The following is a 19,062-nucleotide window of genomic DNA, read 5'->3' as shown; positions in this document are numbered from 1 at the left end:
GGAGAAGCTGAGGGAAAATGAAGTGAAAATCGTGGCAAAAAACGTGTAGGGAAACTCGAAGAGAAAGGAAAAAACGACTAGAAAATTGAGAAAGTTAGCTCCCAAAAGGAATATGAAAGCGTGAGGAAAAAAATGGGGAAACCCTGAAGGAAAAAGGAGAATGAAACGTGAGGGGAAAATTGGCAAAACCCTGAGAGAAAAAGGCGGGAAAAGCCGCCCCGTCTGTGGCCCTCACCTCCACCGCGTTGCCCCTTTAAGAGACGGCGGGGCCCAGCCCCGCCCCCCGCGCCGGCCCGGCCCCGCCCCCCGCGCCGGCCCAGCCCCGCCCCCCGCGCCGGCCCGGCCCCGCCCCCCGCGCCGGCCCAGCCCCGCCGGGCCCGGGCGCGGCCGCAGCCCCGGAGCCGCCGCGGAGCCCCGGGCGGGGACAGCGCCAGGCACGGCCCGGGAACCCCCCCGGGCCGAGGGGATGCGGCACCGCGGCGCCGGTGAGCGGCGAGGCCGTGCGCGCAGCTTCGGGAGGTCTCAGGGAGCAAATACAGGGGGCTCCGGTGGCGGGTAGGGGCAGCTTTAGGGGGCGTCCGAGGGGGTGCGAGGGGTGTGGGAAGTGGGTTTGGGATCTTGGGGATCTTGTGGCCGGATCTGCCGGGGATCTAGGGGTAGATCTAGAGAGCTGTAGGGTGGTTTGGGGGTGTCTTGGTGATGTGGTTTTGGGGGGTGTCACGGGGGTCCGGGGGGGGCTCAGGTCCCTAAAAGGCAGGTTTAGGGATCCTATAGGGGAGTTGAGGGGCTTAGGGGGGTGTAGGAGTTGGCTTTGGGGGGAACTCAGGGTTATAGGAGCCGCTTTAGGAGAACTGCAGGGGATGTTGGGGAGTCTCGGTGTTCCAGAGCAGGTGGGGATCAGGTGCAGGGGTCCCGCTGGGGGTTTGAGGGATCTGAGGCGTGGAGGGAGCGAACCTGTGGGGTAACACTGGTGTAGAGCCAAGTGTAGAAAGCTGCGGTGTTGTTTGGGGGCGTCTCGGGGTGTAGAGGGGGATTTAGGGATTTAGGGGTGGTGTAGGGGGGTGGATGCCGGTGTTGGGTCTCTCGGGGTCACGGGGTCACAGCCTTGGTTCCCCACGGTGGGGGGGGCTCAGGCCCGGGGATGCGACCCCCGCATTTTGGGGGGGGTCAGTGGCGGTCGGGGGCGGGGTGTGAGGTGTCATGTGCTGTTTATGCTGACCCGAAATCACCCGGGAATGGGGGGGGATCCAGGGGGACCCCTCACACCCCCTCACGCCCTCTTCCTCTGTCCCTACCCCGAGCCGCACCCTTTGCCCCCAGCCCTGACCTTTGACCCTGCCCAAGGTGCGTTTTGGGGGTGCGGGGGAGGCTCGGGCTGGGGGGGCTCTTCCATCACCGCCTCGCCCGGCACCGCCCCGGGTTATTTTTAGGGCTCTCCTTGGGCGGGACCGAGGGTGGGACACGGATCCAGCCCCCCCCTTTCCCTCCCTGTGACCCCGGCTGGGGCAGTGCTGGGGGTGGGCGTCAACGGGGGCGCCCCCCGCACCTCTGAGAGGGGTCCCGGCGGGTGCCGTCCCTCTGTCGCGACAGGGTGACAGCGCCCCGGGCATGGCGGGCGCCTCGGTGAAGGTGGCGGTGCGAGTGCGGCCCTTCAGCGCCAGGGAGAGCAGCCGCCAGGCCAAGTGCGTGATCCAGATGCAAGGAAACACCACCTGTGAGTGGGGGTCCCTGCTGGGGGAGGCTCTGCAGCGGGGACAGCCCCGGGGTGGGGGCTGCGGCGTGGGACCCCCCCCCCACCGTGTCCCCGTCCTTGTCCCGTGCTGGCCCCGGGCCCGGAGGACCAGCTGCCGCCGGGCTAAAAATAGCCACGGGGAGGTTTTGGGGGGGGCAGGGTGCTGCGGGGGCCGAGGGTGACGTGGGGGGGTCACCCCAAGCCCCGCTGTCACCTCCCCGCCCCAGGCATCACCAACCCCAAGCTGCCCAAGGACGCCACCAAACACTTCACCTTTGACTACTCCTACTGGTCCCACACCTCGGTGAGTGCCGGGGCGGCCCCGGGGGGACCCTCGGGGGGCTCCGGGGGTCCCTGACCGCCCCCCCTGCAGGAGGAGGACCCCAACTTCGCCTCGCAGCGCCGCGTGTACCAGGACATCGGCGAGGAGATGCTGGCACACGCCTTCGAGGGCTACAACGTCTGCATCCTGGCCTACGGCCAGACCGGCGCCGGCAAGTCCTACACCATGATGGGGCGGCAGGAGCCGGGGCAGCGCGGCATCATCCCGCAGGTCCGGGGCCTGGGGGGCTCCCGGGGGCTGGGGAAGGGCCGGAGCCCCCCCGAGCCCCCCGCTCAGCGCCGCTCGCCCGCAGCTCTGCGAGGATCTGTTCGCCCGCGTCGCTCGGGAAGGGTCGCCTGAACTTTCTTTTTCCGTGGAGGTGAGAGGAGTTTGGGAGTTTGGGAAGGGTCTCCTGAGCCTTTTCTGTGGAGGTGAGGGGGGTTTGGGGGTTCAGGGCGTGACCCCCGCCCCTCAGATCCCCCCCAGTTTGGGTGTTCAGCTCTGGTGGACTCACCCCACAGCCCTTACAGCGGTTTGGGGGTTCATCTGCTGCCCATCCCAACATTTTGGGGGCTCGGCCGTCCCCCCAGCCCAGCAGTTTGGGAGCTTCCCCCATCACCATTTTGGGGATTCCTCCCCCAACATCCCCCTCAATCCAGGGGTGTGCCCCCCAAGGTCGGGGTTGCACTTTGGGGCTTTTCCCTCCCCACCGTTTCACCTCCCGACCCCCCGAGTTTTGGGGGGCCCTCCTGAGCGTGTCGGGGCCCCCAGGTGAGCTACCTGGAGATCTACTGCGAGCGGGTGCGGGACCTGCTGAACCCCAAGAGCCGTGGGGGGCTGCGGGTGCGGGAGCACCCCCTGCTCGGGCCCTACGTGCAGGACCTGTCGCGCCTCGCCGTCGCCTCCTTTGCCGACATCGCCGACCTCATGGACAGCGGCAACAAGGCCAGGTGTGGGCACAGAGGGCCGCGGGGGCACCCCCCCGACCCCCCAAACGCCCCCAGGCACCGAGGGTCCCCCCAAACCCCCCCACAGGACGGTGGCAGCCACGAACATGAACGAGACGAGCAGCCGCTCGCACGCCGTGTTCACCATCGTGTTCAGCCAGCGCCGCCAGGACCCGCTCAGCGAGCTCACCACGGAGAAGGTCAGGACAGCCCCGGAGTCACCCCTAAATCTGTCCCACCCCAGTTTTGGATCACCCCGGGATCCCCCTGAAATCACCCCCTGCGTTCTCCCGAGTCCCCCCACAATTCTCTGTCGTGTTCAGCCCAGCCGTGACCTGCTGAGTGATCTTGCTGCAAGGAGGGCCCCAAAATCCCTGAGACTCCCCCAAAATCGCTGCCCAAATCCACCCCCAGAGCCCCCAAAACAATCCCCGAAATCCAGCCCCTAAACTCCTCCGTCACCCATCGTTCTCCCCGAGTTACCCCAAATTTCCTGCTGAGTTCCCCCACTGAGTTCCTGCTGAGTTCCCTGGAAATACCCCCAAATTCCCACCAGAACCTCTTCCAAATCTCTCCAAGCCCCTCCCAAACATGCACAAATTTCCTCCACATCCCTCCCGTTCTCTCCACGCCCTCAAATCACCCCGCAATTCCACAGCACCCCCCTAAACCCCCCGAAATTCTCCCCAAATCCCCTCACACCCCCATTTCCCCCCGGAATTCCCTCCTAGATCCCCCCAAATCCCCCTGCCCCCCCCCCCAGGTGAGCCGCATCAGCCTGGTGGACTTGGCAGGCAGCGAACGCGCCGACGCCTCGGGGGCCAAGGGCGTCCGCCTCAAGGTGAGCAGGGACCCCCTGCCCCCCACGAAAAGAGGGGGTGACTCCCCCCGGAGCCCTGCTGAGCCTCGCTCCCCCTCCCCAGGAAGGCGCCAACATCAACAAGTCCCTGACCACTCTGGGCAAGGTCATCTCTGCCCTGGCCGAGGCGGTGAGTCTGGGGGTCACCTCCCTGCCTGCACCCACCCTCAGGGGTCCCCTCTTTTTTTGGGGAGCCCCCACGACCGTGCTCTCCCTTCCTCCCCCTCCCCGACAGACCAGCAAGAAGAAGAAGCCGGATTTCATCCCGTACCGGGACTCCGTGCTGACGTGGCTGCTGAAGGAGAACCTGGGTGGGTTTGGAGAGGGGTGGGGGAGCACGAGGAGATTTTTGGGGGGCTCCCAGCCCCCCGCTGACCCCGTCCCCGCAGGCGGGAACTCGCGCACAGCCATGATTGCGGCGCTGAGCCCGGCCGACAGCAGCTACGAGGAGACGCTGAGCACCCTGCGGTGAGAGGGGGGTCCCGGTGGGTTTTGGGGTGCAGGGAGGGGGGTCCCAGCCCTGATCCCACCCCCTTTTCTCCCCCCCAGCTACGCCGACCGCACGAAGCAGATCCGGTGCCACGCCGTGGTCAACGAGGACCCGAACGCGCGGCTGATCCGGGAGCTGCGGGAGGAGGTGGCGCGGCTGCGGGAGCTGCTCAGCGCCCAGGGTGAGGGGCTGGGGCTGTGAGGATGGGGCTGAAGGGGGTTTTAGGGTCGGGGGGGGTCAGATTTAGAGGACTTTGTAGGGGGGACGGATTGGGGGTGTCGGTTGCAGAGAGGTTTTGGGGGGAGAAGAGGTTTGGGGGCACCAGGGGTTTAGGGGACAGCGTGGGGGGCACAGCTGTGGTGCTGGGGGGACGGTGGGGGTTTGGTATGGGGGTGCAGGAGGCAACAACTCCTCCCACTTACCCCTGTCTCCCCCCAGGTCTCCCCGACACCCCCCTGTCTGCCCCCCCTGCCACGACGTCCACCACCCTCAACGGGGGTCCGGGGCTGGAGCCCCCCCTGGGCCCTACCGAGGCCATGGAGCGACTGCAGGTGACCCTAAAACACCTTCCAGCCCCTCCCCTGACCCACAGGGAACCCCCGAACTGTGGGGGACCCCCCAAAATCGCTGCCCCTCGCAGGAGACGGAGAAGATCATCGCAGAGCTCAACGAGACCTGGGAGGAGAAGCTGCGGCGCACGGAGGCCCTGAGGCTGGAGCGGTGAGGGGGGGCCCTAAAACGCTCCCACAGCCCCTCAAAGCCCACCCCAACACTTCCTAAACTCCCCCAGCCCCCTTCCAAAGCCCCCACAGCCTCTCGGGCCCCCCCCAATTCGCTGTGCCCCCCAGGGAAGCGCTGCTGGCCGAGATGGGGGTGGCTCTGCGGGAGGACGGCGGCACTGTCGGTGTGTTCTCCCCCAAAAAGGTGAGTCAGGGGGGCTGGGGGACCCCACCCCGATGGACCCCACCCACCCCGACTCTGTTGTCATTTTTGTGCCCCCCTCCCCTAAAGACCCCGCACCTGGTGAACCTCAACGAGGACCCGCTGATGTCCGAGTGCCTCCTGTACCACATCAAGGACGGCGTCACCAGGTGAGCGGGGGCCTGCGGCGCCCCCAGACCCCCTCAGGGCCCCCCCAGGGCCCCCCCGGTCTGCCCTGTGCCCCTCTCTTGCAGGGTGGGCCAGGTGGATGTGGACATCAAGCTGTCGGGGCCGTTCATCCGGGAGCAGCACTGCCTCTTCCGCAGCTGCCCCGACCCCTCGGGGGAAGGTACGGAATTCTGGGGGGGGGGCACCAGATTTTGGGGTGCCCCCCCTTGCCCAACCCCCTCCCGGCACACCTTAATTCCTCTTTCTCCCCCCTCCCCCAAACGCTGCCACTGGAGCAGGTCACCACGGCCCCCCCAGGTACCGCTCCTCCCGTGCGGTGGGGCTGGGGGGATTTGGGGCAGTGGGGGGTGGGATTTGGGGGTTTCCCCGCCTTGCTTTGGCAGGGAGGTGACCCTCCCTCCCCTCACTTGTCCCCTCCCGAAGTCGTGGTGACCCTGGAGCCGTGCGAGGGGGCTGAGACCTACGTCAACGGGAAGCAGGTGACGGAGCCGGTGGTGCTCAAGTCGGGTAGGGACCCCCAAAGCCCTCCCCGATCTCCGTGTGTCTCCCCAAAATCCCCCCCAGATCCCTGTGCCTCTCCCTCGAGCCCTCCCAAACCCCTCAGCGTGCCCCCAAAATTTTCCTCAACCTCCCACAAATCCTGCGTTGCCCCCAAATTTTCTTGTGAAGCTGTTACGACACTCAAACCCCCCCAAACCCCCCCAAATCCCCCTGTGACCCTGCCCAAACCTCCCCCAAATCCCCCTGTGACCCCTCTGACCCCTCCCCAACCCAGGCCACCGCCTCATTTTGGGGAAGAACCACGTGTTCCGCTTCACGCACCCGGAGCAGGCGCGGCGGGAGCGGGAGCGGGGGGCGTCCCCCGGGCCCCCCCCAGACTGGAACCTGGCGCAGCGGGAGCTGCTGGAGCAGCAGGGCATCGACATGCGCCTGCAGAGGTGGGGACAGCCCCGGGGGACACCTGGGGGTCACCCTGGGGTGGGGGTCTGGGGGCTCACCCTGTGTGTAACCCCCCACACCCCCCAGGCTCCAGGACCTGGAGAACCAACCCCAGGTGGAGAAGGAAGGGTCGGAGCAGCCGCAGGTGAGGGGGGCACGGGGATCGTTTGGGAATTCTGGGTTGCCCCAGTGTCCCCTGAGCCTCCTGGGTGTCCCACAGGTGTCCCACAGGTGTGTCACAGGTGACCCCCAGGTCCTCTGGATGTAGTTGGGTGTCACAGTTGTCCCCTGGGTCCCCCTGGTGTCCCCTGAGTGTCCTGGATGTGTCTCGGGGGTGTTTTGGGTGTCCCCGAGGGTGTTTCGGGTGTCCCCCAGGGGTGTTTCAGGTGTCCCGTGGGTCCCTCAGGGCTCCAGGGGCTCCACACTGAGCAGCTCCCACGTCCCTCACCCCATTCCCCCCCCGCAGCCCCCCGCCCCCGACGACCCCCGGTGCTACGAGGCCGGCTGGCGCCTGATCTCATCGCTGCGCCAGGCGCTGCCGGCGCCCGCCGTGCGCTCGGTGCTGCGCCGGGCCGGGCTCCCGCTGCCCGGCAAGCGCCGGGAGCCGCTGCGCGTCTACCAGATCCCGCAGCGCCGCCGCGGCTCCCCTCCGCCGTCCCCGTCCCCGTGGGTGACCATGGCCGACCTGAAGGCCCAGGCCGTGCGGGAGCTGAGCCTCGAGGTGGCCCTGCGGGAGCCGCGGCCGGCGCGGCGGGAGCTGGAGGCGCTGAGCCTGGCGCGGCTGCGGGAGCTGTGCCGGCGCCACGGCAAACGCGAGCCCACCGAGCGCGACGGGTGGCGAGCCGTGGCCGGGGACGTGTGGGACGCGGTGGGCGGCGAGGAGGACGAGGGCGGCCCCGGCGGGCAGGTGAGCGAGGTGGAGGGGCTGCGGCTGCACCTGGACAGGCTGGCGGGGATCCTGCGCGAGGTGAAGCGTCAGAACAGCGCCAAGGACGAGCAGATCCGCGCCCTCCGCCACCGCGTGGGGCAGATGGAGCGCGTCATCCCGCTGCCGCCGGTGAGGGGGACCCCCCAAAGAGCCCTGGGGTGGGGTCCGCCCGACCCACCCCTCCTACAGCACCCCTGAGCTGCCCCCACAGCCCCAGGACCCCCTAACGCTGCCCCACGCGGTGCCCCGATGCCGCAAACCCGCTCCTTCCCACCCCCCGACACTCCCGATTGTCCTTCCCACCCCTCTAACCCCGCTCTCGTCCCCCCCCTCAGGACGACGGTGACGAGGCTGAGCCGCCCCCCCAGGAACCTTCCCAGGAGCCGCCCCCGGACCGGCCCCAGCCCCGCACGGACCGGGGGTCGCCGCCCCCCTCGCCCCCGTCGGCGGCGGCGGCGCGGCTGTGCCGGCTGATGGAGCAGGACCCGGCGTTCCGGCGGGGGCGGCTGCGCTGGCTGCGCCAGGAGCAGGCCCGGCTGATGGCGGGGGGCGGCCCGCAGACCCCCCAGTCCCCCCGGCGGCCCCCGCGCTTCCACCCGGCCCCCCAGGACTCCAAGCTGCGCTTCCCCTTCAAGAGCAACCCCCAGCACCGCTTGGCTTGGGCGGCCGGCGGGGACTCCCCCCAAGCCGAAAACAGCCCCCCGCCGCCTCCCCCTCCCCCGGGGCGGCCCCGCCGGGGGTCCCTGGACGGAGGCTCCCCGCCCCCCGCCGTGGGAACGCCCCCACCCCGCGTCCGCCGCCAGCGCTCGGCTCCCGACCTGAAGGCGCGGGGCCCCATCCCGTAGGGGGTGTGGGATTCTGGGGACGCGCCCCCCGCCCCAAATGGACAATCACGGCCTCTCCCTCCCCCCCACAATCGGAGGGGTCTCCCCGCCGGGGAACCCCCTCAGCTGCTGTCACACTGCCCCCCCCCGCGTGTGTGTGTCTGTGGGAGGGGCCCTCGATCAGGAGGACCCCGATTCTTGCAGGGGAGCCCCTAATTAATTATGGCCATCCCGCTAATTAAAAAGAAGAGCCTCGGTTTTGGCCCCCCCTTTCTGGTACCGCCTCTCTGCTGGCCCCGCCCACTCCAGCCTGGCAGCTCAGGCCACGCCTCTTGGGGCGGAGCCGGGTGGAGTCTCCGCCCCCTTGTGAAGCTCAACGGGGACGGCAGGCCCCGCCCACTCCCCTCGGCTCCGCCCCGTTCCGTTTATGGGCGTGTCGTGGGCGCGGCATCTGCGCAAGCCCCGCCCACCACGCTGGCAGCCCAGTGCTGGGGTCTGGAGCTCCGCCCCCTTTGGGCGTGTCCCCGCATGGCCGCGCCCCTTCCCGTTCGTGACCGCCCCCCACTCCCGCCCTCCCCGTACCCCCGGTCCCCCCCCGGCCCCGTTCGCCCCGTTCCGGCCCCGTTCGCCCCGGCCCGGCCACCATGAGCCGCCTCGGGCCGCCGCCGCTGCCGCTGCTGCTGCTGGGGGCGCTGGGGGCTCTCAGCCCGGTCCCGGCCGCGGGGCAGGACCCGGCCCCCAGCCCCCAGCCCAGCGCCCGGCCCAACGCCAGCAGGTAACGGCACCGCCGGGAGCGGACGGGACCCCCCCGGGACGGGACAGGGCACCCCCGGGACGGGGCCTCCCCCGGGACGTGGCACCCCGGGACGGGACTGACGCCCCCGCAGACAGGGCTCGGCCCGAGGCGGGACATTCCCGGGACGGGACAGCCTCGTCCAGGACCCCCGCGCCGTCCCGGACACCTCCCTGGGCACCGGGAGCTTTTTGCTCCTCGGTCCGGAACCCCCGCCACGAGCTGGGATCCCCCCTCAGAGTCGGGATTGCCCCAAAATTCCCCGGAACCGGGATCCCGCACAGCCCGGGACCCCTCTCCGGGGATCCGGGATCCCCCCGAGCTGGGGGATTTCCCCCGTTGTGGCTCCCCGGTGACCCCCCCGTGTCCCTCCAGGCCGGTGTTCCCGGTATTCCCGTGCGGGGGGGACCATCGCGGGGAGTCGGGGTTCATCGCCAGCGAGGGCTTCCCCCGACATTACCCCCCCGGCAGCAACTGCACCTGGACCATCACGGTACGGACCCCCCCGGGGCACCCCGAAACCCGGGGGCAACCCCCACCCGCCTCCCGACCCATCCAGGGACATCCCAGCCCCCCCAGGAGCACCCCAAAACGCGGGGGGTCCCCCTCGGCTGTCCCTAGGTGTTCCCGCGGGGGGGGCTGAGGGACAGGCGGTGACATCGCCCTGTGTCCCCCCAATGTGACTTCGTGCCGCCCCCCAGAAACCCAAGGGCCTCATGGCAATATGCCAACATCCCCTGCTGTCCCCTGCTGTCCCCTGCTGTCTCTGCTGTCCCCTGATGCCCCCTGATGTCCCCCGATGTTCCCTGACGTCCCCTGCTGTCCCCCGATGTCCATCCTGGCCCTTCGGTGTCCCCATACCCCCCTAAGTTCATGAAGACCAGGTGGTGACACCCCAAAGTGTCACCTGAGGGCCAGGTGGTGGTGTCACCCCAAAACCCCCCGGTGGCCACCCGGTGACCCCCCCCGACGTCCCCCAGGTCCCCGAGGGCCAGGTGGCCACCCTGTCCTTCCGCATCTTCGACCTGGAGCCGGACCCGCTGTGCCGCTTCGACGCCCTCTCGGTGTTCGGGGGCCACGGCCCCGGGGCGCCGCTCCTGGGGCGCTTCTGCGGCACCTTCCGTCCCGGGGCGCTGCGGGCGCCCCAAAACCGCCTCCGGCTGCGCATGGAGAGCGACGGCGCCACGGCCGGCAGGGGCTTCCTGGCCTGGTTCAGCGCCGGCAGCCCCCCGAGCAACGGTGGGTGAGGAGGGGGCTGCAGGGGAGACCCCCCCCTCAAAAAACAATAAAAAAAAAAAATCCGATGGGGAGGGAGGGAGGGAGCACCGCCGGCGGGGAGCAGGGACAACCCCACGGGGACACCCCCAAAACCACCCGAAGGCGTCCCTGGAGACGGGGAGAGCTCCAAAAGTCTGTAGTGACATCCCCAAAATCCTGCGGAGAGCCCAAAATCCCACGGAGACCCCGAGGAGAGCCCTTAAAAACCCTTCCAGGAGGTGCTGGGGGTCCTGGAGTGAGATGGGAAAAGAGAGGAGAGCTGGAAGGGGATGGAGGAACTGTGAAATTGGGAAAAGCATGAAGAAAAAGGGCTGGGAGTGAGGAGAAAGTGTGAGTGGAAAAGGTGTGAAACTGAAAAGAGAAAGGGAAAAAAACCTGATGGGGAAATGGGGGAAAATGTGAGGGAAAAAAAAAAGAGGGGAATGAAGGAAAAGCATGAGGAAGAAATGGGAATGAGGGGAGAGAAAATGGGGGGAAAGTGTGAGGAGAAAAGAGGGAAATGAGGGGAAAGTGCAAGGGAAGAAAGGAGGGAAAAGCTGAACAGAAAAGAAGGGGAAGGTGTGAAGGGATATGGAGAAAAAATGAGAGGAAAAGAAAAAATGGAAGCAAAAAGCTGAAAAGAAAAACAATTAAAAAAACTGAGGGGAAAATGAGTGAAAAGAAAGAAAAAGTTTGAGGGAAAAAACAGAGAAAAAAACGGGGCAAAATGTCAGGAAAAATGAAGAGAGAAGGACGGCACAAAATGGAGGGAAAAGCTGAGTTGGAGAGGGGGAGAGGGAGCGCTGCTGGAGAGCAGGAGACCCCAAAACCCCCAAATCCCCGTGGAGACCCCCAAACCCCACGGACACCCCCAAATCCACGTGGAGACTCCCACCAAAGACACACAGAACATTCCACACCCCCCTAATCCACCACACAGCCCCCCCAAATCCCTGAAAAAACCCCACGGCCACCCCCAAAGCCCCCATGGAGACCCCCGGCCCCCCCCCCCAACCCAGCCCAACCCTTTTGCAGGGCCCCCCCAGGGACGGCGGCGCTCAGGGGTCTTTAATAAACCCCATTTTTTCGGGGAGTCCTGGCACTATTTTGACGGTGAGTACGACCCCCCCTCAAAAAAAAATTACAAAAAAACTTTCCTGGGGGGGGTCTTGCTCCCCAAATTCCATCCCCTCCCCCCAATCCCAGGGTGGTTTTGGCAGAGCCTCCCCCCCCCCCCCCCCCCCCAAATTTTAGGGGCTCTCAGGGACAGAGGAGACGCCGGCGGTGTGGGGAAGGGGACGGGGGGTCCAAAGGTGTCTGTGCCCCCCAAAAAATGTGACCCCGCCCTGCCTCCCTCCCCCAGAGCATCAATTTTGTGGGGGGCGGCTGGAGAAGCCCCAGGGGAGCCTGAACACCCCGAACTGGCCCGAGGAGAATTATCCCCCCGGCATCAGCTGCTCCTGGCACATCGTGGGCCCCCCCGACAAGGTTTGGGGGTCCTGGGCCGCCCGGAGGGGGGGCAGAGCGGGTTTGGGGCAGCACCGGGGTCGTTTGGAGGATTTGGGGGATCAGGAAGGGATTTGGGGGGAGGGGGACAGGGGGGCTTTGCACGTGTCCGGGGGGGACAGAAGATATTTGAGGGGGACAGGAGATATTTGGGGAGGATCAGAAATCCTTGGGGGGGGTCCCAAGGGGATGTCGGGGGTGTTCGAGAAGAGACCGGGAGGGTTCGGGAAGGCTCGGGAGAATTTGGGGAGGGGTCGGAAGGGGCTGAGGGAACCCGGGGGGTTCGGGGGGATCCGGGGCCGGGGGATTGAGCCCGGATTTTGGGGGGCCGGGGTGGGGGGCGCAGGTGGTGGAGCTGCGGTTCGGGAAGTTCGACGTGGAGCCCGACCCCCCACTGCCGCTACGACTACGTGGCCGTGTTCGAGGGGGGGGCGCGGGACGACGCGCGGCGCCTCGGCCGCTTCTGCGGGGAGGAGACCCCCGGGTGAGCCCCCCGGCCCGGCCCAGCCCCCCGGCCCGGCCCAGCCCCCCCGAGCCCACCCGGGACTCCCCCAAACCCCTCCCGACCCCTCCGAACCCCTCCGAACCTCTCAAACCCCTCCCGATCCCCCCGCGAACGCCACCCTTGGACCCCCCCCCCTTGACGCCCGTGTCCCCCCCCGAGAGCCCCCCTCGACCCCCGGGGGCCCCCCTGACCCCCCCGTGCCCCCCCAGCCCCATCGTCTCCAGCTCCCCGGAGCTGCTGGTCCAGTTCGTGTCGGATCTGAGCGTCACCGCCGACGGCTTTTCGGCCACCTACACCCTACGGGACCCCGGGCCGGCCCCGGCAAAGCCCCGGGGGGGCGGGAAGGGGAAGCCCCCTCCCCTCCCGGACCCCAAAGCGGGGCCCCCCACGGCCCCCCCCGCCCCGGGGACCCCCTGCCCGCAGCGCTGCCGCCGCTCCGGGACCCTGCAGAGCAACTTCTGCAGCAGCGATTTCGGTGAGATCCCCCCCAAAAAAATGAGGGGCGAGGGGTGGGGACCCCCCCAAAAATGAGGTGAGAGGGGTGGGACCCCCATCCCCAAAAAATGAGGGGTGGAACCCCCCCAAACGGGGCAGGGGCGGTTTGGAACCCCCAGAAACGGGAAGGATGGGTGAGGATGGGAGGCAGCTGTGACCCCCAAAACGGGGCCGGGGAGGGGGAAGGGGAGGTTGGGCCCCCCCGAACCCCCCAACCCGCGGCGGTGTCCGAGGTTTTGGGGACCCTGACGCCCCCCCCTCGTTCCTGCGTCCCCAGTGCTGACGGGGACGGTGAAATCGGTGTCGCGGGGGCCGCCGCAGGAGCCGGCCGCGGCCGTGGTGTCCGTGCTCAGCCTCTACAAGGCGGGGGGCCTGGGGGTCCCCCCCGCCCGCCAAGGGGGCCGCGCTGCGGCTGCAGCTGCCCTGCCGCCTCTGCCCCGCGCTCAAGAAAGGTGGGTGCGCCCGGCGGGGGGCCCTGGAGGGGTCTCTGTTCCCCCGCCAGGTCCTGACACCCCCCTCCCCAAATCTCCCGCAGGCTCCAGCTACGTCCTGATGGGGCGGCTGGGGGCGGACGGGGCGCCCCTGCTGCCCCCCGACGCCTTCGTGGTGCCCTACCGCCCGCAGCAGCAGCAGGTTTTGGGGAACCTCAGCAAGCGGCCGTGTCGGGGGACCCCCTGAGAGCCCCCCCGAGCTCCCGCGGAACCCCCCGCCTTGGGGGGACGCCCCCCGCAGATACGCTAATAAAGGGTGCAGAGATGGAGCGTGTGAGTGGAGGAGCTGGGGGGACCCCGCCCTTGCCGTGCGCTCAAGGGGGGACGAATTGGCCCCCCCAAAAACTCCCCTTTAAATGGTGCGGCTCCTTTAAGAGAGGCGGGGGGCGGGAAAGGGGAGGAGCCAGAACAGCGCGCGGCCCGTTTGAGGGCGTGGCTCCAACACTTTGCTTACCTTTTCTACGCCTCTGATTGGCTCTCTTGCTCCTCCTGGCTTGTCAATCATTCCCGTCACTCATGATTGGTGGAGCCGCCACGCCACCGTCCCCTCGCGGGGCTCTTACAGTCCCGCCTTTGTGTCAAACACGATTGGTTGGTTCCGCGTCAATCTCGGGTGCTGCTCCCGCCTTCCCGATTTCGATTGGCCGATGGCACCAAAATATTGGCGGGTGTTGCCAGGCAACAAGCTCCGCCTCCCCGCTCGGGATTGGTGAAGATTGTGCCTTAGTCGTGATTGGCTGCAGATGGGCAGCACACCCCCTCAATGCTTGAAGTCGATTCGTCAGAAAACCCATCAATCAAGGAACAAACTTCCGCACTTCTCCTGGCAGTTCCCCCCACTCACCCCGTCCGATTCGCTACCGCCCCGCGCGCCCCTCGTTCTGATTGGCTGCCGCTCTGGCCCCGCCCCCGTGGCGGGGTACGGAAGCGGCCGGGGCTCAGTCGGGCAGCGGCGGCCGCGGCGAGCGGAGCTCCGGGCTCGCCATGGCGGCGGGGGCGGTGGGGACTGTCCCAGCCGAGCCGCCGCCGCCGCTGGGCCGCCTGCCCGGAGGATCCGGCACTGAGCGCGCCCTGGAAGAAGCAGAGGCCTCCGGGACCCTCAGCCTGGCCGGCCGGCGGCTGCGCGCCTTCCCGGCAGCGGCGGCGCGGCGCTGGGACCTCAGCGACACCACACAGGCCGGTGAGGCCGCGGCCCCGGGGCAGGACCACCGACCCTTCTCCACAGCCCGGGATCGCTCGCGGTGTTTCCCCGCGCCTAGGGGAAGCCGTGGGTGCCCCGCCTCTCGAGGCGCCACCCTCGGCCCGCGGGAGGTGCCGGGGGCGGGAGAGGAGGCGCCGGGACGGGCCGAGCCGGAGCGCCCGGTCCAGGCGGTCCCGCGGCTTCAGCTTCCCCGTGGCAGCTGGGGCGGCTCTGGGTCCGCGGACGGGGCGCTTGGGATCCATCAGCACCGCTGTCCCCGGCGCTCTGTCCTCATCCCTGGGGGTCCTTTGTCCCCATTAGCCTCTTTCCCTGAGCGTCCCCGTCGCTCCCTCCCCCTGGGGGTCTCTTGTCCCGTCCCGAGGATGTCCCGTCCCTGCGGGTCCCCGTCCCGCATGTCCCGTGTCCGCCTGGTCCCCGCAGACCTGTCCCGGAACCGTTTCGGGGAGGTGCCGGAGGCCGCCTGCCGCCTGCCCTCGCTGGAGGGGCTCAGCCTGTACCACAACTGCCTGCGCAGCGTCCCCCCGGCCATCGCCAACCTGCAGGCCCTGGCGCACCTGGACCTCAGGTACGCCCCAGCCCCGCTCAGGGCGATCGGGGGAGGCTCCGGCAGTGAGTGACCGCGCTGTGCCCCCCTGCAGCCGCAACCAGCTGAGCTCGCTGCCCGCCTGCCTCTGCCTGCTGCCCCTGCGCGTCCTCAACGCCAGCAACAACCGCCTGGCCCGGCTGCCGCCCAACCTGGGCGCCCTGCGCACGCTGCGGCAGCTGGTGAGAGCCGCGGGGGCCGCGGCCGAGCCCCGCGGGGCCGCGCCGGGCCCCGGCTGAGCCCCGCTGTGCCCCGCAGGACGTGGGCTGCAACCGGCTGCGGGCGCTGCCGCCGGGGCTGGGGCAGCTGCGGGCGCTGCGGGACCTCAACGTGCGGCGGAACGAGCTGGCGGCGCTGCCCGAGGGTGGGTGAGGGGTTCGGGGGGGTGCTGGGGGGGCTGCCCGCCGCTCCGGGAGGGTCCCGTCCATCCCGCTGTGTCCGTGTGTCCCCTCCGTGCCCCGGCAGAGCTCTCGGAGCTGCCCCTGGTCCGCCTGGATTTCTCCTGCAACCGGGTGGCGGCGATCCCGCGCTGCTTCCGGCGGCTCCGGCACCTGCAGGTCCTGCTGGCCGACAACAACCCCCTGCAGTTCCCCCCCGCGCAGGTGAGGAGGGGGCCGGGGATCCCCCCGAGCCCCCGAAAGCTCCGCCTGACCCCCCTGTGCCCCCCACCCCAGATCTGCCTGAAGGGCAAAGTCCACATCTTCAAGTACCTGGAAGCCGCTGCGCATCCTCCCCCGGCATGGTAAAGGAGGGGCTCGAAGAGGGGGGACCCCCCTGGCCCCTGCTGGGGGTTTTTGGGGTCTCTCAGCACAGTTTGCCCCCCCTGCAGCCCCCCGGACGAGCCGTGTCCCCTCCGGCAGCGGGGCGGGCTGGACTCCGGCTTCCACAGCGTCGACAGCGGCAGCAAGCGCTGGTCGGGGAACGAGGTGGGATTTGGGGGGGGCATTTTGGGGGGCACGGGGGAGATTCGGGGTGTCCCCCACCTTGCACCCCCTTTTTGGCCCCGTTCCAGTCCATGGACGAGGCCTCGGAGCCGTCCCGGCAGCACAAGGAGGCGCGCAGCGGGGCAGGTGAGGGGAGTGGGACCCCCAAAACACCCGGGAGCTCCTGGCCCCTTCTGGGGACCCCCTGTCACCCCCGCCTTTGTCCCCACAGCCGGTGACAGTGACCCGGAGCAGCTGGAGGAGGAGCCCTCACCTGAGGTGATGGCACCCCCACCCCTCTCCCCCTCAAGTTTTGGGGCTCCCCTTCCAAATCGTGGACCCTCCTTTTGTCCCCCAGGAGCAGCAGAGCCGGAGCCCGAGAGGTGACACCCCTGAGGGGATCAGGTGAGGGGTCTGGGGAGGTCTGGGGGCTCAGGGGGGAGTCAGGGGGGTTTCTGACCCCCCTCTCCCTGCAGGGGGGTCCCCACTTGCCGGCGGCGCCCCAAGAACCTGGAGGTGTGGATGGAGAGAGAGAGGGAGAGGAGCAGGGACAGGTACCGGGGTTTGGGGTGATGGGTTTGGGGTTTGGGGTGATGGATTTGGGGTTTGGGGTGATGGATTTGGGGTTGGGGTGATGGGTTTGGGGTTGGGAGCCTGGGATGGGGCTGGGACAGGGCTGGGGGTCGAGGGGGCAGACGGGGACAGGGATGGGGGTCGAGGGGGCAGACGGGGACAGGGCTGGGGGTCGAGGGGGCAGACGGGGACAGGGATGGGGGTCGAGGGGGCAGACGGGGACAGGGCTGGGGGTCGAGGGGGCAGACGGGGACAGGGATGGGGGGCAGCTTTGGGGTGTTGGGAACGGGGTCAGGGATGGGCACAGGGGCACAAGGGCTGGGCACTGGCTGCTCTCACCCCCCACAGGACCCTCCCCCAGAGACCCCCCCCAGACGCCGACGCCGCCGGTGAGGACCTGGGTGACTTGTTAGGCTCGTTCCTAACTAACATGGGCTTTAATTACCCTTCCCCCGGGCTCAGCACTAATTAACAGGAGTGTTAATTACACCCTGCGTCCCCCAGGACCCCGAGGGAGCCCCCGGCGCCCCCTGCACCCCCCCCAAAACACAGCGCCTGCCTCAGCCCCTGCTGCTCCTCTTCCCGCAGTGCCCCCAAGCCAGGTAGGACACAGCCCCCCGTCCCCCCCGTGCCCCTCCTGCGGTGCCCCCCAGGCCCTCCTGAGCCCCCCCTGTCCCCCCGCAGCCGCCCCGGACCCCCAGCAGCGGGAGCTGATGGCTGAGATGCGCCAGGTAATGCCCCCTCCCCTCTCTCCTGCCTGTTTTTGGGGGGGTGGGCTCTGCTCCCCCCTCACCCCTCCGGGGGTCCCTGCTGTGCCCCCCACCCTCGCAGAGCCTCGAGGCGCTGCTGCAGCTGCAGCTCCCGGACGAGCTGGGGGACGCGGAGCTGCTGGGCCGCGTGGCCGCCCGCCTGCGCCCCTGGGCCGTGAGTGGGACCCCCAAAACACCCCCTGAGCCCCCCTGAAACACCCCCTGAGCCCCCCTGAAACACCCTGAGCCCCCCTGAAACACCCCCTGAAGCCCCCCAGACACCCCCTGAGCCCCCCCAAACACCCCCTGAGCCCCCCCAAACACCCCCTGAGCCCCCCTGAAACACCCCCTGAATCCCCCTGAAACACCCCCTGAACCCCCCTGAAACACCCCCTGAGCCCCCCTGAAACACCCCCTGAGCCCCCCTGAAACACCCCCTGAGCCCCCCTGAAACACCCCCTGAGCCCCCGTGAAACACTCCCTGAGCCCCCCGAAACCTCCCCCCGCCCCCCATTGCCCAGGAAACCCCCCTTTAGAGACCCCTCCACCCTCCCCAGCCCCCCAAAAACCCCAAAACGCTTTTTCAGGCCCCCAAATCCCCCCGAACCCCAACCCCTCCCTGACCCTTTCCTTACCCCAAGCCCCCGACACCCCCCGTGACCCCAACAAGGACCCCTCAATCCCCCCCGGCGCCCCCTTTGCCCCCCCAGAGCCCCCCCAGGACCCGCCGGGCGCCGCCGTCGCCGCCCCGCCGCTGCTCGGGGCTCCTCCAGGTACCGTTTTTGGGGGGGAGGGGTTGATTGGGGGGGTCCCCGCGCCCTCCTGCGGCTGACTCGGAGTCCCCCCCTCCCAGGTGAAGCCCCCACGCCCCCAGCGCCCCCCCCCCCGGGCTGCTCTTCGCCCTCTTCTACGGCCTCCTCATGGCGCTGCTCGTCGCCGCCCACCACGCGCTCTTCGGCTGCTGAGGGACCCCCAGACCCCGGGGAGCCCCCCCAAACCCCGGGGAGCCCCCCCGGGGCGGGGAGAGGGGTCCCACCTCTGCACCTTTCCTCCCCCCCCCCTTCTTTTCTTGTGCCTTAACGCTGGGGAAACTGAGGCAGGGAAGGGGGAGGGGCTAAACCCCCTTTTGCCCCCCCCCGGGAGTGTATGACTTTAATTATTCATGTTGTAATTAATTTCGATGAGTTATTATGATGAGATTTATTATTATAACGAGTTGTCACTATTATAATAATGAGTTGTTATAACGAGTTGTTATACGGGACTGTGAGCATAATAAGTTAATAATTATAGTTAATTGTAATTTAATTATGATGAAAGAATGTTAAAATACGGATGACCAAAATTTATTGTAATTAATTATATTAAAAATATTATATTTAACTATTTTACCGTTGTTAGTATAATCATTATAATAACGATTTTATTTCTAAAGCGTGGATACCCCCCTCAAAACCATACTTGGTACATCCCTGTCCCTCTGTGACACTCGGGGGTCACCGGCTGGAACCAAAACCGGGGGGGGGGAGCGGGGGGGGTTCAGTCCTGCCCGTCTCCTGCTGCCGCTGCTCCGCTCTTTGGCCGTTTTCGCCCTTTCTGCGCCCAGAAGGGGCTGCCCCCCCCAGCTGTGCTGCGCTGCCCCCCCAGAGCCGCTCCCCGGGCAGCCCCCGCTGATTCCCCCCCTTCCCCCGCAGGTCCCGGACCAGCCCAGCCCCCCTTGACGCCCCCTCCTCACCGGAGGCCCCGCCCCCAGCGCAGGGCCGGCGCCATCTTTGTTGAGGGCAGACCGCCATGGCTACGCCCTCAGCCGTGAGACGCCCCGGCCGCCATCTTGG

The 19,062-nt window shown here is 68.2% G+C and overlaps 3 protein-coding genes across 4 annotated transcripts; all 3 read left to right on the top strand.

Moving 5' to 3' along the window:
• The first annotated feature begins 334 nt into the window (after window positions 1-334).
• On the top strand, window positions 335-8,285 carry KIF1C (kinesin family member 1C). Of its 2 annotated transcripts, none has more exons than XM_063425241.1 (22): window positions 335-485; window positions 1,591-1,714; window positions 1,960-2,036; window positions 2,106-2,285; window positions 2,368-2,433; window positions 2,826-3,004; window positions 3,090-3,201; window positions 3,765-3,842; window positions 3,925-3,990; window positions 4,096-4,171; window positions 4,250-4,328; window positions 4,410-4,531; window positions 4,789-4,901; window positions 4,991-5,070; window positions 5,199-5,274; window positions 5,362-5,441; window positions 5,526-5,620; window positions 5,884-5,967; window positions 6,236-6,398; window positions 6,487-6,544; window positions 6,866-7,456; window positions 7,663-8,285. In XM_063425241.1, the coding sequence occupies exons 2-22, from the start codon at window positions 1,609-1,611 to the stop codon at window positions 8,170-8,172; spliced, it is 2,991 nt and encodes a 996-aa protein (XP_063281311.1). In that variant the 5' UTR covers window positions 335-485; window positions 1,591-1,608; the 3' UTR covers window positions 8,173-8,285. The 2 variants fall into 2 exon arrangements, with proteins under 2 accessions (XP_063281311.1, XP_063281312.1); XM_063425242.1 differs by having other exon boundaries at window positions 439-555.
• Window positions 8,286-8,719: 434 nt separating this feature from the next.
• On the top strand, window positions 8,720-13,467 carry PCOLCE (procollagen C-endopeptidase enhancer). The gene is given in 10 exon segments (XM_063425246.1): window positions 8,720-8,926; window positions 9,320-9,437; window positions 9,925-10,183; window positions 11,565-11,689; window positions 12,054-12,095; window positions 12,097-12,191; window positions 12,422-12,687; window positions 12,985-13,088; window positions 13,090-13,159; window positions 13,243-13,467. Coding segments are annotated over 10 exon segments (1,353 nt in total). The 5' UTR covers window positions 8,720-8,795; the 3' UTR covers window positions 13,386-13,467.
• A 646-nt stretch (window positions 13,468-14,113) lies between these two features.
• On the top strand, window positions 14,114-18,311 carry LRCH4 (leucine rich repeats and calponin homology domain containing 4). Its single transcript, XM_063425275.1, is given in 18 exon segments — window positions 14,114-14,378; window positions 14,820-14,964; window positions 15,038-15,164; window positions 15,241-15,346; window positions 15,448-15,584; window positions 15,657-15,724; window positions 15,812-15,908; window positions 15,995-16,052; window positions 16,138-16,184; window positions 16,264-16,310; window positions 16,382-16,459; window positions 16,827-16,867; window positions 16,983-17,008; window positions 17,011-17,080; window positions 17,163-17,209; window positions 17,310-17,402; window positions 17,938-18,005; window positions 18,087-18,311. Coding segments are annotated over 18 exon segments (1,557 nt in total). The 5' UTR covers window positions 14,114-14,182; the 3' UTR covers window positions 18,193-18,311.
• Window positions 18,312-19,062: the final 751 nt, after the last annotated feature.

The sequence above is a fragment of the Prinia subflava genome, unplaced genomic scaffold (genome assembly GCF_021018805.1).
Source record: "Prinia subflava isolate CZ2003 ecotype Zambia unplaced genomic scaffold, Cam_Psub_1.2 scaffold_63_NEW, whole genome shotgun sequence".
NCBI lineage: Eukaryota > Metazoa > Chordata > Aves > Passeriformes > Cisticolidae > Prinia > Prinia subflava.
Note: the sequence above shows the minus strand (reverse complement) of the source record. Positions and strands in the feature narration are given on the sequence as shown.